The following is a 17,145-nucleotide window of genomic DNA, read 5'->3' on the forward strand; positions in this document are numbered from 1 at the left end:
AAACAGTCCCAACTTACTTGTTAATGTGGTGTCGCCTCCAAGCAGTAACGTACGAAGATTTATTGTCGGTTAGAACCCCTACTTAGTAAACACCATCAGTGATCCACAACCTTCTCAACAGCTTTTGCCTCATTCCTCTGTCATTTCTCAACTTTACTTGAGTTTTCAGGCGAGTGATGTTCACCTGTTCACGCATATCCCATGACACTTGTGTGATTTCGATGAAGGTGGTCCGTGTGGTTTAATCTGCCGCATTTTCACCAGATTCTTAAGGCTCATAAATGCACGTTAATCAGCTTGCTTTTGCTTGCGGATAAATTTTTTGTCTACCGTTGCCGTCGCTTTGCAAACAATCACCGAAATGAAACTAACAACACAGAATGTGCGTTTGAAAGAGCTCAGTAAGGAGTGGAATGAATTTGAAGCCGCTGTTATTCATAAATGAACGCTCAACTGTAGCACTTTTTCAGTGCATAGCTGGCGTACAATGAGGGCTGAGATACTGGCAAGTTTCTAAATCCAAGGCAAGGACAATGGAAGATCCAGGGTTGTGTCCCAACCTGCCCTCCCGGTTGGTATTCAGTAGTTTCGAGTTTTAATCCCTGAGTTGTGTCAAGCTCTTTCATTAGTCAGTGGCCTCAGTATGTGACGAAAGGCAAAGGTTACTATAATTATGCAGGAGCCCAGTAAGTCGACCGTAAAGAACAGGAGCTGTGCACTTGGGAGCCCGTTTCCTGGGGGCTGTTGGTCGACACGACTAACAGCTAAGTGATACGGTAAAACCATTTCGGGTTCGGATTTCATCTATTTCCATCGGTTGGCCCTGAGGACAATTGTGTGCCTCTCTCTAGCTGAATAAATAGGCACCCCAGGATCCACATCGACTGAATCATTTGAGTGGCATTTTGCATCCCCTCTGCATGCAACATGATATTGCACGTCTTTAGTTCGCATAAAATAAAAGTGGCTATAAACTTCCTGACACCGTATTGAAGATGCTTTGAGTGGTCACCGAGAAAATCGAGAGAAATGGACAGGTCTGCTTTCCCACACGATAGATGACGGCCGTGCAATCTGCCTTCGTTATTTGGTTAGGGTGTTTCAAGCCTGGACTTCATGATGAGTTTTATTTCCCTTGCGGATCCTAAAGATCATGTAAGTATGTTGACGCTCTTGTGGATAAATAGTAGGTACGACTGACTAGCACGACATTAAAGTGGTTTTTAATCCAGTAATTCACTTATTGTTTTGCCTTCACGGGGGGCGAGATGGCCCAAGTGGTTAGAGCGCGAATTTACTGACCGGAAGGTTCGTGGTTCGAATCCGACCTCCGACCTCCGACCTCCGACACTCGACTTCCCCTGTCTAGGCTTGGGCAACCTGGCAGTATCCTAGCCCTCGTGCTTCTTTCGGGTGGCATGGCAGCTGGGCACCCGAAGGGTGCTACAGCTGAACGCTTTGCCTTCACGACACATATAATCATGAACGTAACAATTGAACTTCTTCACACTTCTCACTTCAGCCGTCTCCAACCTCATCGAACGTTCCGGCGCGGCTCTCGCGGAAACGGTCAAGCGTACCCGTACGACAAACCGAGGAAACCTATTAAACTTCGTGGACAGGGAAGAGGTCGACGTCGTGCTACCAGTAACGGAGCTCTAAGCCTGAACGGTCGAAGTGCTGTAGTAGTAAGATCCGGTCGTGGCCGCCCACCAGTTCTGGACCAACCTTTGAGATCGAACCAACGACATCATCCTGGCCGATACAAAGGACGAAGAAGCTCGAAATCGGTTAAGATACGCTCCTTGTTTAGTCAAAAAGAGAATTCGCGACGGAGTTGTACGAACGGATTGCCCGTAGTTGATGAACGGTCGACCATGTCATCACACTCATCCAGCATGTCGGAGCGAAGTGTCCCTCATCCTGTTCGTGGAACGGATACTCGGCAACAGTCTAATGTTAGCTCCGACGATCGTGATTTAGCCCAACCGCTTGAGCATGCAAGCGATGACGACCACCCAACGGCCTCTTTGAAGCAGTCACCTTCCCATGTGGTTTCTTCCATAAACGCGTATGATCGCAATTCCGTTGCATCACGTCTTAAGGAAGAAAACACCACTGGAGTGAACTTCACGGGGCACGGAAAAAATTCGTCTTCGGACAGCGGCGGTGAGCTGAAGTCTGGTAAACCCGAAGAGCGGTCGGTGAGTTATATTCCAACAAAAGTTGTTTTCCTTCCATAACGGCTCTGACTGGCCCTTTTTGTCTATCTCTTCCAGACCAAATCAGTTGGGGAACGTCGTAGACGCCGCAACGATTCACGCAAAACTCCTAGTCCTGTTCATCAAAAAGAAGGTCAACTTCGAGAAGAGGACAGGAAGGTGAATCCGGCTTGATTTTACTGTTCTAAAGGCGTAACGGAATACGTCCTCAACCTGTTTTGGTATCTTCGGTTGAACGTAGCCTCGCATTTCGGACTTTGCAACCACAGAGTTGTCAATAGTCAATGGATACCGTTGCAATCGCCTGAGACAGTAATGCGAGACCCTCTAACACATTTCATTTCTGTCATCATAACATAAATGAAAAGTAACTGCAGGCTTTGTCATCATTCTCTGTGCGAGCGGTAGCCTGGAATAGTCGCTTTTACACTAAATTTGGAGCTAAGTTTCGGTCTAGTCTAGTCTCCTCACATTTTCTGAAGCACCTAGCCATTGAAGGCATTCTACTCCCTCTTGTACATCTTTGAGTCGCTATTGACTTGGTAAAAAAGCTGTAGCGTAAATTTATGGATGCCAGTCAATTATACTGGTTTGCTGACGTCATCTTCAAGCTTGGGCGAGATGAGCCTAGTGGTTAGAGCGCGAATTTACTGACCGGAAGGTTCGTGGTTCGAATCTGATCTCCGCCACTCGACTTCCCCTGTCTGGGCTTGGGCAACCTGGCAGTACCCCAGCCCTCGTGCTCCCTTCGGATGGCATGGCAGCTAGGCACCGGAAGGGTGCTACACCTGAACGTTTCTTCTTCAAGCTTCTCTCTTTGCTGGTCTTGAGTATCTGTACTTCAGGTCAAGAAAGTTCCCTACAGCTGCGATTCGGTATCACAACGATCGTGTATTAGTCACGAGGCAGTTGGTGAACTAACTGTGAGAATATCCTGCAGTCGCTGTGCAAAAAACTCTGCACAAGTTTTCAAGCGCATTTTTAAATGATATTATAGACCCCTAGGTTTTGGTTGTGGTCGACCTAACTTCACTTTACATTTTGTTCTGCAGAAATCACGTGAAGAAATATGGATGGCTGAGGTTCTGCGTCGTATTGAGCGAATGGAAAAGAAACAACAGCATAAACAGCGTACTGCACCTGCTGAATCAGACGGTACACCGTCTGATAAAGGGGAGTCAAGAAGTGTTGAGGTTTCTTCAGTAGTTCCTGAAACTGTTGAAACCAAATTGCCATCGATTGGCGATTGTCCCACCAGTAGTTTAGAACCGTGTCGTATCGAACCTGAAACGCATGAATTGGATTCCGAAACAGCACCCCTTGCCGGTGACCTGGAAGACAATCAGCTGAAATCCGAACAAACGTCGCTCTCCTGTCAGTCATCTGTTCTAGTCTCTTCAGCGGTCAGTTCGCTGTGTGAGGACCAAGATAAACATTTGATCCCCGTAGTGTCCTCCGATAACACATCTCATGCGCTGCGGTCCTCTCTTCTCAAACCTATGCCAGATATTGTGCTTGGTGATCCATCCGCGACCGGACCAGATGAATCACACCCTACTGTTCTGCCCTCAAAAGGTCGTCGGCGTCTATCTCAATCGGTGGTTCATTCTGGAAATCCTCTTGCTGTTGCAGCGGCTGATGTCCGTGAGACTCGAGAGGAGAGGTGGCTAAAGTCACAGCTGCGGCGCATCGCGGAACTGGAAATGTCCACATCACTTAAACCTTCCTCTCCGAAACGGCTTTCGGACGAAGCTGTCCCATTAGCGACAGAAGTTTCTTCCCAATCTGATTCCGCTGTCACTACTTTGAAAGAAGTTTATACTAATGATAGCCTTTTAGGAAGCCTAAACGATGACAAGTGTGATCAAACCACAGGCAGCGCAGGTGACCCTTCGTCTGAAAGCCTTTCCATAGATGACCTACAGGCTCACCGACGATATACGTGCCCAACGTCATCAGAAATATCACATAATGAAGTAATCCACGCGAAACATTCAATTGACCGGAGGAGCAGCGACACTTCATACAGTCGTACGTTAAAGACAGGGAATTTTCGCGCGGGTCGTAAGCGTTCTTCAGTCCCAGTAAGCACTGAGGCCGATTGTGAGCTCATCGTCTACCGCACTCGTGAGAAAGATCCAATGGCTAAATTTAGCCGCAGTCGATCGGGGGATTTAACTTCAACATTACCAAATAATAGAATACTGCAGGAAAATACCTCACCTATTCTCGAGTCGGCAGATCCTTCCAGGGTAGTTGCTTCGTCGGGTATGGTGGGCTCCACAGCATACTGCACGCCGAGGCCTACAAAGAAAAGATGGTTGAGTCAAGTAAGCTAGCTGTTTTGCATCAATTCTCATCGTTTCTTGTCAACATTTTGTGCGTAGAATCGGTTAGATAACATAATAATTGTCTGCGTAAGTGCCTTTACTTGTTGACAATAGTTTACCGTTAGTACCTAATCCTTCAAAGATTGGTCGCTCCGAATAAATGAGGTTCCTTGCTTTCGTCAAACGCATTCATGTTAAGTGACAACATTATTCGGAGGAAGGTAACTTGCTTCTTATGCATCAACATATTCTGATAACAGATGCTGTCCAGAAGGGGCAACGGATTCAGTGAAATGAATTTCACCACTTTTGCACAGTTACCTCGAGGTGAACTTAGAAATCACCTCAGGTTACCCCGAATCTGAATCACACAAGGCTCGGATACATTCCTTGAACATTCAGTGGTTATATCCACGAGTCATGATTCACATCTGGAGTTTCCAGTAGAGCGCTATGATCTTGTTTGGCGAAAGATAACTTATCCTGTAGGATTTCTCTACTGTTGATTTGACTCACCTGAGGAACGGTGGGGTCCTAGCCGTTGAAAGTGCGTTGATGTAAGTTTTGAGTACCAGGGGACTCAGCGGTTCCAGGAGGAAGTCGCCAAAAGGAGGATTCAGCGTCCAAACTGATTTCCTTTTCTCTTTGGTTCCGGGAAATTCGGTGGGATTAAAGGTCTTTGGATATGATACTATGGTGATACGCATAGCCAGCAGATCGTGACTCATTTGTCAACATAGCCCGCTCACAATCCGGATTTGGACATTTTTCAAAGTACATAGTAAAGTCAGTTTATGTGGACTGCTTAAGGCCTGCAATCTTTCACAGGTAGCGTAGGTTGAGATCAGTGGAATTGGGTTAAGATTCGGTCTGAGAGGCGCATCTGTGTTATAACTAGTGAAAATGTTTTCCTTTCTTAATTCGTCATTCGCTCAGTGTAGTGCTGCTACCATTTCATATCAATCGGAAGTGTCATTCCTGATAAATCGATTTAACTGAGTCCTAATTCAGGGTTCACGATGCCCCCAATGTGTTAATGGTTTCGTCCATCAGCACGCCAGAATCTGCCGTCTTGAGCCCTGTCTGGAATAATGAAAAAAGGAATAGTTCCGGGTTTGTTTCGCTTTAAAATACGATGTTTATCTCTTGCTTCTGATGTAGATGTATTTAAATCCATACCCGGGTCTGTCACTTGCGATTGCTTGTGAACACGGTGTTCAATCGACTTCTTGTGTGAATGCAAGTTTGTCTCCCAGTGGAGACCGTGTGTTTGCCCAGTTCAGGACATGCCCGTTACTTTGGTCCTGTCCTGTTTAACTAGTGTAGGTTGACGATCGGTGGAAGCGGTCATTTCTCATGTGGATGTGTATCTAAATAAAATATTCAGGAGGCGTCATGAAATTGATCCACGAGGAAGTGGACGGGGACTGAGCGTTCGTTCTTTGAGATTCGGGACCATCTACCTAGGAAATCAAATGAGCTACATCAGACCTATGTCTTTGAAGTTGACTGAATCCTGGTTCGCTGTTCTGCGCGACTGCTTCAGGGGACTCCCAATCCACTTCTAAGTGGCTTGATACCAGCCTTTTTTGAGCATCACCAATTACTTTATGCTGACGGGCATTTGGTTGTAAGGAGTGTTCACTTTCGTGAGAACGAACTTCGTTCTCAGTTTGACGAAAAGCTTCTTTTCTACTGCATCGTCGAACTTTGTTTACAATAATTAATACGACCTTTCTAGGGGTCTATGCGTGCTGCATAAATACAATGTCCAGAAGTTCCTTCGTTTTGTCATGCTTCGTATTTTGCCCCACATCAGGCACTAATGGAGGAGGACAATGGTGGCCTGCGATCCGGGGATTTCGCACCTCTAGCCCGTGTTATGGATCAGTCAGATGTGACATTCACACAATTCCAATTTCCGGTGATCTCTCCAAGCGCTTGTCCGGTCAATCCGAAGAAGAGAATCATTTCCCAGTTTTCAGAGTCGCACAGTAACGGTCCTGACAACGCTGTTTTCCCCCAGAGTGGGTGCACTGACTGCCAGTCGAAGGACGATTCACCGTGCTCTAATCGTAGTGATCCTGGAAAGGTGCCATCTGTAACTTTGTCAGAAAGCACTAGTTCTGTTCTCGATCCAGCAAATGCCCATCCCACACCGGTAGGTTTCTGTTCTCTGCCATTTAGTTTGGGGTTATCATTCACACTCTGCTATCTTTTTCGATAAGATATTGCGATGAAGTGAATCCTGTATGGATGCGTTGTCTATCTTCAGCGCAGTTAAAATCTGAGAGACCAGCTGGATGCCTTGTGTTACTTTTGCACTCAGAAAAACGACTATTTTAGGTAACACCCAAGCTTGCCGGATCTCGTGCGTGGTTGTATCTCGGATAGCCACCATAAATTGAAAACTTACCGGAATAATCCGTTCACCTGCAATGGTCGCACGTGCTGTAGATAGCTTGACATGAGAATATCACCAAGGTGCCTATGTTTAAGCATAAGCCTCACGCTAAGCCTCATGCTAACACAGCTCTATAGCTCTAAATTGATGTGAACTCAGTTTTCTCTGCTTTGCTATTGCTCTAATCAGAATATTCTATCTTCTGGGATGTTCCTTTTTACGGGCGGCTTGTCCGTCAATAGGTGCTATTTATCAATTTCTGATCGTTTTATTCGCTCCCTTCTTCGCTGTCCTGAATAGTTACCACCGAAGAAAGCCACCGTTAAACAACAGGCGGATGAAATGCGAAAGACTCGCGTCTCCTTGTCCGAGTACCGTCGTCGTAGGGGACTTTTTTCAAACAATGCTTCTAACAGCATCAACAACCAAGCGAAGGAAGGAGAGCAAGCTACCGAACTACGCACAGCAAGACATGATTTGCATTTACCCCACCAGTTACTAAGTCCCAATCGTCTGTTGGATGAAATACCTAAGATATACCAGCAATTACATCTACCCGAAAAGCTTTCCACAAAGTCTAACGAACTTCTCCACTCTTCCATCAAATCAGCTCCAAAGCTTGACACTAAAGGATTACCCTTAATTGTCCAATCAGACACAGCTTTTGATGAACTGCCAGTTGATGACGGAATAAATGAGCGTGGTCCACGTACGCCCAGTGAGCCACCTGACGACGATGACCTAGACTCCTCGAACACTGTTTACGTAAGAAAACTACGAAAGGTTGATCTAACTGCCATCGCGGAGGAGGCGGAAGACTCGGTGAAACGATCAACACCGCACAGTCATGCACGGCTCTTTCCGGAACAGGATTTCTCAGATGATATTCGACTACGCAGTTGGAAAAAGATTTCGGATGAACATACAAATCCTGATTTTGACGGTGCTGATCCCCCGGAATACAACAACGAGTTCCAACTCCATGGCCGCTCTTCAGGCGAACTTACGCGGCGCAGGTGGAGTGAGGTGAGTGATATATGGGGAATTTTCTTTTGGTTGGATTTCGAGGGAAATAGGTATTTCTCATGTAGTGGCGTGAAGTAACTGGCATCCACGCTAATCAAACTTTTGCATATTCAAATCCAAACATTTGCGTCGTGAACTTGTTCTAGCTGCATGGTTCTGAAATTCTGTTAAGTCCTAACAGTAATAGTCGCTCTTTTCCGTCCAAGTCAGAATTATGGATCAAAAATCATTTGGGATTACTTTTCACTGTTTGGTGGCAAGTTCGTCGATTTTTGATGCTGCAACTGAGCGAGAAATGTAGGTACATGCGTTGTTGGGTTAGGTGTATCCCGGTTAGCCAAGTAAGCAGTGTTGCCTGTTAACTACTGCCTGACTTCTGTCTGGTTAAATGGGCCGCGAATATCAGACTATGGGTCACAGCGTTGTTACAGCTGATTCAGATTGTTGTGCCACTTCAGTCTTACCAAATTATGGTTGCTTGGCGAACAAACCAAGAGTCACCATCTTGAGTTTCATCATCATCATCAGTCACAGCAAACCCAGTGTTGACACTGATGCCTCACTGCCGTACAACCATAAGGTTCGTCTAATTATGTTTAAGGCCCTAGGGTGAAGATAAGGGAAAAGAGTGGGTGAGGGAGGAGGCCTGGTGTTGGCCTATTTCAAGCGTTTTTAGGTGCCTACACCGCTCAATCAATCTGGAAAGAAACTGACAGCAAGAACGCCACCGGCATCGATCAGCTTCTATTTCTTGCAATATCTCGAGTCAAGCACAGGTAGGTTCCCATCCCGGAAGGTCTACAAGACCAACAACACCCAACCTCTTCGTGATCTCTTTCAGGCGCTTCTATCGCGGTTCGCCTCATTCTGAAGGAAGCACGGAGAACAATGCCCGTGTCGGTAGACGGTGTTTCAGCATGCCTAGCACATGACCGAGCCATCGTAGTCGGTGATGCTGGATGTTTTTTCCGATCGAAGAACCTTTCGCACAATCAAATTCCCGTTTTCTAATCACCTTGTTACTAACACGAAGAATCAGTGAGGCCAAATGCCTTGTCACAACAGGAGTTAAACTGACACTTCTGCGCTTACTACATTCACTGCGAGTACCTTTTTTGGAAATGGGCACTACTATCAATTCACCCAGTTGTCTAGGGTGACTGCTTTCTCCTAGATAGACACAGATAGGCTAGACAGGCACTGGCTGAGAAGCCCATCTAATCTTCAGCCCACCTGTAAAGTGTAGTTTCAATGAGTGTTTCTATCTCATGGGCCAGATTCCCCACGTGAACATTCTCGTCGCGAAGATGTAACTTGCGCAGGTATCCGGTGTGCAAGTTTTTTGTTATCCTCTTTTAGGTCTTTTTAAAACCAATTATAGATATACTCTGGAGAACTGTAGTGTTAATCTTTATGTTCCGATCGATTAGGCTGATGCTAATGGCTGATGAGGGTAGAAGCTGTTACTTTTGAGTTCACAGCGTTACGTTTATGTGTACATATTTACCTGTCTTGAACATTTGTTCCAAGGGGTACTTCACCATATCATCATCATCATCGACAGCATGACATCAGTGTTCAACACCGATGCTTCACTGCCGTACTTCACCATATACGCCTCACCAAAATTCACTATCATGAGGAAGCATTTCGCCCAAAGTATCAAGGAATTGGGATGGAAATTCAGTACTCAGACATTGACAGAAGCAGATCATTCCGTTTACCGCGAGTTCGGAAGACGGTTTTAAGACCGATCTTGGTGTTGATCATTGTTTGCACTTCATTTAATAATGATGCACAAAACATTACTTCGGCAGGGTTTCCTCGTGTATACTGTGCTGTTTGTGTTTGTGTTTATTCAGATCATGCTTTTAGGAGAACGCATTGCTGCGCTTTTCTACATGATCATAACTATGAACTGCCTCATGTGTATTATCGCTGCTAGAGTGGAATCAAAGTCCATCTTCACTTGTTCATCATGCGTTTCCCACTGGTGTTTGTCTACTCACTGTTTCGCCCTGTTTTCCACACGTGCACAGCTCAAATTGACCTAGGCTAGCTCGCATTTCGTAGGCCGTGAGCCCATACTTCTACTATGTGTTCACAGTGAGACTAGATCTAAGCTTATCGAAGGACACCTTTGATAAGAGACAAATATTCTTACAAATGCTTTATGTAGGGATAGGGGAATGATTTCCGTCTCCAATGATATCCTTTTGTTCCATTTCCGTTATTTTGTGATATGAAGCTTTATTTTCTAGCAGGTTTGACGCGTAACAGACATTTCGTCACGTTCGTTCATGGTTCATCCTTTTTTAAACATAATTTCAGCGGTATCCGCCCGGCGACGATGGCCTTTTGCGTACGGAGTTACGGGCTAGGCCGTGGTCACCCTCCGTCCACCCGGATCGACCCGTTCCAGTAGTGTCAGCCCACTGTGTGGCGCCACCACCACCACCGCCTCCTTGCAATTCTTTTCCTTCTCACTCAAAGAATGATGTGGAAAGCCACCGAACCAAACGAAGCCTGCCGCATCGGAGATACTCTGGCCCCGATACACAGGAAGCTTCGGTCAATCTCGGCTCATTGGAATACTTCATCAAACGTGATCAAGCAATTCGACATTGGCAAGAGTCCCACTCTTTGGATTGGGATCGAAACCAATTCACTACAAGGCGTCGTATCGAGCATACACACCTTGAGATGGAGCGCAGAGCTATCGCCCCTCGGCACTCCTTATACCCGTCTAAATATGGATCAAACCCCAATGACTCTCTCCACCGGTCTGTGCCAGCCTCCGGTCGATTGACAGATGTGGAGGAGACACTTTGCCGCCTACAAGACCGTCTTCGTTCCCAACTAGATCGAACCAAACTTGCGCTAACCCCACATGGCATGGCGCATAATGATAGCCGGAGCAGTTTCGCACATCTGATGGAATCGGATGTCGATGTTGCCAGCGACGTATCTCTCTCAGGCCACAGTAGAACGGGACGGTATTTGTCTTATCCAGATGAAAGAATATCCCATCGGTCCTTTTACACTTAGCACAACGAAGTGAGTTTCTGACCTTATCACGATCTAAACCACTGCTTCTGAACTGGAAGCAACCTTTCTATCAGGCCAGTATGTGTGAGAGGATGGGGATAAGGATATACGGTTTTCAAATTTTCTTTTTATTTAATTGATGATCGACCAAAAATTTTTAGTTTCGTGTTTGCGACGCAGTCCCGTTTGGTTAGATCGGTATGTGTGCAATTTACCCAGTCGTTCAACTCCACTCAAGGAGGCAATTAGGATTACGATGTAGCACCGAGGCCAGGACTGCAAGACGAACTGGTACGGTGGCCAACAAGCATTCATTGCGTCAGCTGGATGACACCAGTGTAGTGGTCGTTGTATGGCACACTGCTGATTTGTATAGTGGTGATGGCGATCACTTTCGAGGATGACCGTCTTATTTTGGCTAACTAGTTGACAGATTTTGATAGTTTTGTTACTTGCTTATTTGGAAGAGGAACATCATATTCGAATCAAACGGAGCCATTTTACGGCGATCCCCTTCACAATAGTGGTAATTTTATTCTTGCACTATGAAAACAATTACTTTACCTCATTATGATATCTTTTGTAGCTCGCCGTACCTGCTAGGCGTTTGCCATGACAAGGAGTCTCGTCTCTTTTTTCAGTGTGAACTCCCGTCGACCGGTCATTTCAGGAAACCAGCTGGTCGTTGGTGACCCTGTTTGTGGCGGGTACTTAACACCAGCATACTCAGCATTTTGTACAGTTTCTCCGGTTCTGTCTATGATGCGTTCCACTTCACCGACCTACCACTACTGAGTCCCCCACCGCGTGATGCGCGAATCCCTGGTGTTCTTTCCCGGTTCACCAACATGCTTCGGATACTTGGGCTCATGGTCTTTGTACATATACCCTCTCTTCTGATGTACAGTAATAAGGGCAGTCATTCGTTTCACACTTCTGCGCCAACATCTACGGTTATCTCATTCTTGTACATAATTTCATTTCGACCGTTCATTCATTCGCGAAGCTATCATGTTTTGGATAGCCACTCAAAGTTGAGAGCGATAGAAAACGAGTTTCTATTTTGTTCATCTGTAAAGTTTCTTTTCAACTACGTAAGCCGCGGTTCCCTTTGTTTTCTACACTGACCGGCCGGTTTGCGTTGAACATCGGATCCTTTTTACACATACTCCGAATTTGTTATTTATTTGGGTTGGCCTCGTAATAACGATAAACGTAAACCCCAGTTCGCTGACAGCCGGTCCTCTTTTGTTTCTTCCGTTTTGTTGATTCATTCTTCCCGTGAAGACATTTGCCAGTTCACTTTTCTACAGATTTCTTGTATTCGGAATTGCATTTGCACAATTGACTAGGACTTGTTCCGGCCACACTTGTCTGCATCCCGGTCTTCATTCTCATATACCTAGACAGTTTCTAGGTTTGCAGCTGTGAGCTATGATAGTCATCATTTCCCAGTCTCATCATCAAACTCCGTCACATTTTGAGCACTATGGCTTCGTTCATCCAAATTCGCCTGGTTTTCCTCGTAGTTCCGCATACATCACGCGATCTTCCGTTACATCTATTAACATTGTTTTGGCCTGAAAATTTTATCGTTGCATTTTTCGCTTCCCCCCGTTACTCTCCATCTTTGTCATGATCAGTTGGAAAGCGTTGTTGTCAAGTCGGTCACCGACAATTGTTTTATTCCACAGCCCAAACCAAATGGCGCTTACTTCGGTACTTTGCTGTATGTATATCTTCAAAAAGTACTCCAGTTTAACTCATATTTCTTTGGTTGTTGACCAACACCGCACCGTAGTGTATGTACGTTGAACGTGGAGTTACTACGCGCTTCGGGATCTTGGGTATCACCTGTGATGTCCGATGCCTGGTACCTTAATCTCAGGTCCCTGGAAGCCTAACTGCACGATGGTTAAGATGTACTCAATAACTGTAAGGGAAGCTAGAAAATGTTCTCGTTGTGGACTTACGGGGCATCGCTCTCGCCCAACACTAAGTGGACGAATCGACATTATTTGGCCCTTAGATGTTTCAGTTATGTGGTTAATGAGCTGTCATCAGTACTCGTTGTCGGTCTTACAGCCAATCCGAATGATGATCAATCGCAACATTCACTCCCTGCTCAGCAGCTTGGCCGGCGTCCATCGGCTCCGAACGTAGAGTAGCCTCCTATCTTGTGAAAGTTATACCCACTGATTCTTATGATAGATCCTTGTTTACTGCCATAGTCGTCTTCATCAATCGATTCGGGTGAAACGGGCGCATGTTAGTTAGATCAAAATTAATTCAACACGTCGCTGTGTTTGTGTGTATTATGTGACTCGATGTATCAATGCTAGGACATTTCAGCAAGAGCGTAGGAAAACTGTTTCTCGAAACTGTAGGACACTAACGAAGTTAGTGTCATTCTCACTGTATTTGCTTCGTTTGAGCTCTGTTGTTTCAGTTCCGATGCATCGTCATCTTATCTATTACTACGCCTCTTCGCTTCGGTACGCAACGGGGTTGCCGAACCATGCGGACTTCCATCGCCGTTATTCAAAGGCCACTATGAATCTGCTTATTTCACTCTGGCTATTTGGAAGTAAGACTGTGTTCCGGAGAATGGGTCATTCAGTCACCATGCTTTTATTCAGGTGCTTGAAGTGACTTACATGTTAAGAGCTACTAGCTTTGTTCGTCTGCCGATGCGTTATCGACTTCCCAGGTGTCTTACTCTGGTACGTGAGACGCGAATTCGACGACCTCAAGCGGGATTTGTGCATTGATCCCAGCTACCCACTAACGACCCCCTGTTCCCCTTGACTCTAACAGACAGGACAACCCTTTTAAGTATCCCTGAACAGAGTGAAATTCCTCTGAAGTATTAAGACCTACTTTATTATCTTAATTTCAACATTTCTCGTCGTGTACGAGTTCAAAACGACGAGGAAGGGCTGGTATTTTATCCTCTATTCTCTTGTTTTGTCTGTGGTTTGATCATGCAACGCCTTACTACGAGAAACCGACTTCTAGGAATCGGAGTGGCATGGGATTAGTGGATTTGGACAACGATTCATCAATCCAATCAAATAGGAGCGGTCCCTTATTTGTACATCCGTTTCTAACCTTCAAGGAGCAGAAGCCTGCTTCAATCTGATTATGTCTCCTTAAAACTTCAGATAGAAATTCCTTAGTTTGATGGTCGGTTCACATATCTTGACAGCTGCGTAAGCGGCGACCGTACTGGGAGAGGGCAACATTTTCCAACTGGCATTGGTTGTCAGAAACGTTTTTCCTGAGAGCTTTTCCACATTTCGTTCCACTATTCACCAGGGCCGCTTCCTTCATTGTTGCGTGGCAGTCAAGCGCCAGTATATGTCTTGCATTGGAGATGTAACGAAATATTGGTAACTCGGGTGTGTTCGTTGGTCACTCATCAGGTAGCCATTGGTTCGGCTGTGCTGGACAAACTTTTCGTCACCAATCGAGTTGACATCACCAGTTCGCGGTTGAATGGGTCCCACTCAACCAATCAAGTCAGTCCCTTAATGCACTTCCATCTGCCCCCGCGACGCCCTACCGCTGTCATTGAAATTGTCTGAACATAAAAGACTATGTCTGTTTCGGGTATCTTCAGCTCTTCAGTATAGCCAACCATATCTCCTCTCTGAAGAAGACTTATTCTCAGCCGTCAAGTTCACACTTAGGTGGGGTCATTATACCAACTGTTTTCGTCACGCCTGTAATCCAGCTGCGGATTACCTTGGAATTTTCAGACAAGTCACCTACGGCCCCGTGTGATTGGCGGCAACTGCTTTATCCGTTCGTGTTACCACATTCTGTGCCCTCTCAAACACATTAAACACAGTCCTGTTTGTAATTTTCGGTAATTGGAACGCAAATGGACGGAAAAGTTTGCATACTATATTTAGTGCAACGGATATAAAGATTACGAACGAGTCTCTCGGATAATCCTTCTAGGCTAATGCATATTCGAATCAGTTGTGGGTGGATGGAAGTAGTCTGTATTCTACCGCCTCAGTGATCATTGAGGTCAAATCCACCGTCAACTTAATGAAAACCGGAATAATAGTAGTTCAAGTGAAGTGAATTTGCTGAGGACAACCTGCACTGTAGAAACTTACTTATCCCCAACGCGCAATGGAATAGCGCGATCAACTGCAACTATTCGACTTACAGGTAAAACCTTTGCGCTTGCCGCATACACTGTGGTAGCATATTTTAGTGATAGATAAACTTTCCACAAAATATGACAGACGGGATCTCGAAGGTGTCAAACACACATTTCTGTCATACAGGTGAGCATTTACTGATGGCTTGGATCAATAACTGGTTGTCTGTCGTTTTGGAACCGTTTTCGATTCCGACCAGGCAGTTGTCCTGAGTCGCTTCTCCCTCCGTTTTCCAGGGCCGCTTAAGGTTCGGATAAATGCCTTGGCAACCGAGAGATTGGCAGATCCGCACGTTAGACGAACTCACAGGAATCTTACATAGGCTCCACTATCACATTCGAACTCATACTGGGACGAGATTGCCACCTTTTTGCATAGTGCTGGGAATTTCGCCTCTGACGCTTCACCACCAGACTCACTCAAGCACTGAATATCAGACCGAACGGAGAAATATTGCAGCCGGCAGCGAGTATAACTTGACGCGACGAATTATCAGGCGTCAAGTGAAGGTAAGCATGCAACCCCACCGTGATGTGCGGTGGACAGAGAAAGCCAAAGAAGTAGAAAAGACCCAAAATCCAGTAATACCCGAAGATTATTTCAGTTGATCCGAGCGACCGGCCCCCAGAAACCACCTGTGAACGAATCCAACAAGGATCGGAATGGAGTGAACATCTTGAACGCCTCGACCTGTGGGCTGAGCACTTCAAACAACAATTCTTATGGCCGCTACATGGCATCGGGAGCCTACAGCTGACGTAGGACTCCGGACAGTGAACGTGGAACCACCTACGGCCTCGTTGGCTTACGACTGTATATGTTCACCCAAGGGCCGCAGAGCTTCCGGTTCGGATGACTTCCCAACCGCATTGTTCAAAGATGGATGTGAAGTACTCAGTCACAGTTTGTCTGATCTGTTTGCTTGCATTTGGGAAAAGGTGTCTGTCCCAGACAACTAGGGGAATCGGTAATAGTGTTTGTTCATTTTCGACCCCGGTCGTAACGAGACTGTTGGCGTCACTGGTGCTTCGTCGCCTTAGAGTGGCTCGTGAGACATTGACCTGAGAGCAGCAAACGGAATTCCGACCTGGTAACGGTTGCGTTGACCAAATCTTCGCACTCGGTCAGGTGCTAGAACACCATACGTAGCATCGGTGTTAAACACTGATGTCATGCTGTCGATGGTGATGATGATGATGGGGAGGAGGAGGAAATAGGTCAGTGGCATACACATACATACATAGTTGCATGACTGTATCAGATGAGATGGCGCTTGTATCAAGGTAAATGGCGGTTGCGGAAGAGAGAAGGTGGTGGCGATCAAAAGTGCCAGTGTGAGCAAATGAGTGTGGGTTATCATACCTCGCAGCCGTTAGTGAACCAACACCAGTTCCAAATATCACATCTCCAGATGTGTCTTTTAAACGAGAAAGTATTTTGTGCTTGTGCGTCCAGCTGGATGGCATCTTTAGCTATTTATACAACTCAGCTGTTTATTAGGAAACTACATGCTTTAGAGTGTTAATCAAGTGATTCGAAATACCATGAACAATACTTTTTTGCATGCATACTTTTCACTCGGTTCACAATTTATTGACGGATGTCGCTTCTTGTTTCGCAGAATTCCTTGCGAACCAGACAACGCTGAATCGGACTTCATGAACATCAATCCACATAGGTGACCTAAACCTGTGCGAGCACCAATTAATCATTCAGGTATTCCACTCGGTATCCATAAGATCCATCTTCACATACGTCCAAAACTACATATACAAGGCTGTCTAACCGCCATTAATGTCTAGGTCCTAAGGACTATAACGAAGTTGAATTGGTTTCCCACGAATTCAGTCAGTGTTCCTTTTAGATTGTCTGTGCTACAACCTCTGTGCCTTTTGTCGCGTCTTATCCACTTGTCTATCTATTACCAATGATGGGAA

The 17,145-nt window shown here is 45.8% G+C and overlaps 1 protein-coding gene across 1 annotated transcript in view; it reads left to right on the forward strand.

Moving 5' to 3' along the window:
* Positions 1–13,198, forward strand: part of T265_13393 (hypothetical protein) — a gene marked incomplete at both ends in the record, with an annotated part of 42,617 nt that extends 29,419 nt beyond the window's left edge. Inside the window, 7 exons of the mRNA XM_009168662.1 lie at positions 1,523–2,204; positions 2,280–2,381; positions 3,275–4,552; positions 6,372–6,713; positions 7,257–7,982; positions 10,314–10,978; positions 13,069–13,198. Of these exons, the coding sequence (XP_009166926.1) occupies positions 1,523–2,204; positions 2,280–2,381; positions 3,275–4,552; positions 6,372–6,713; positions 7,257–7,982; positions 10,314–10,978; positions 13,069–13,198 (3,925 nt within the window). The remainder of the gene's footprint in view (positions 1–1,522; positions 2,205–2,279; positions 2,382–3,274; positions 4,553–6,371; positions 6,714–7,256; positions 7,983–10,313; positions 10,979–13,068) is intronic.
* Positions 13,199–17,145: the final 3,947 nt, after the last annotated feature.

Source organism: Opisthorchis viverrini (assembly GCF_000715545.1).
Source record: "Opisthorchis viverrini unplaced genomic scaffold opera_v5_62, whole genome shotgun sequence".
In the NCBI taxonomy this organism is placed as follows: Eukaryota; Metazoa; Platyhelminthes; class Trematoda; order Opisthorchiida; family Opisthorchiidae; genus Opisthorchis; species Opisthorchis viverrini.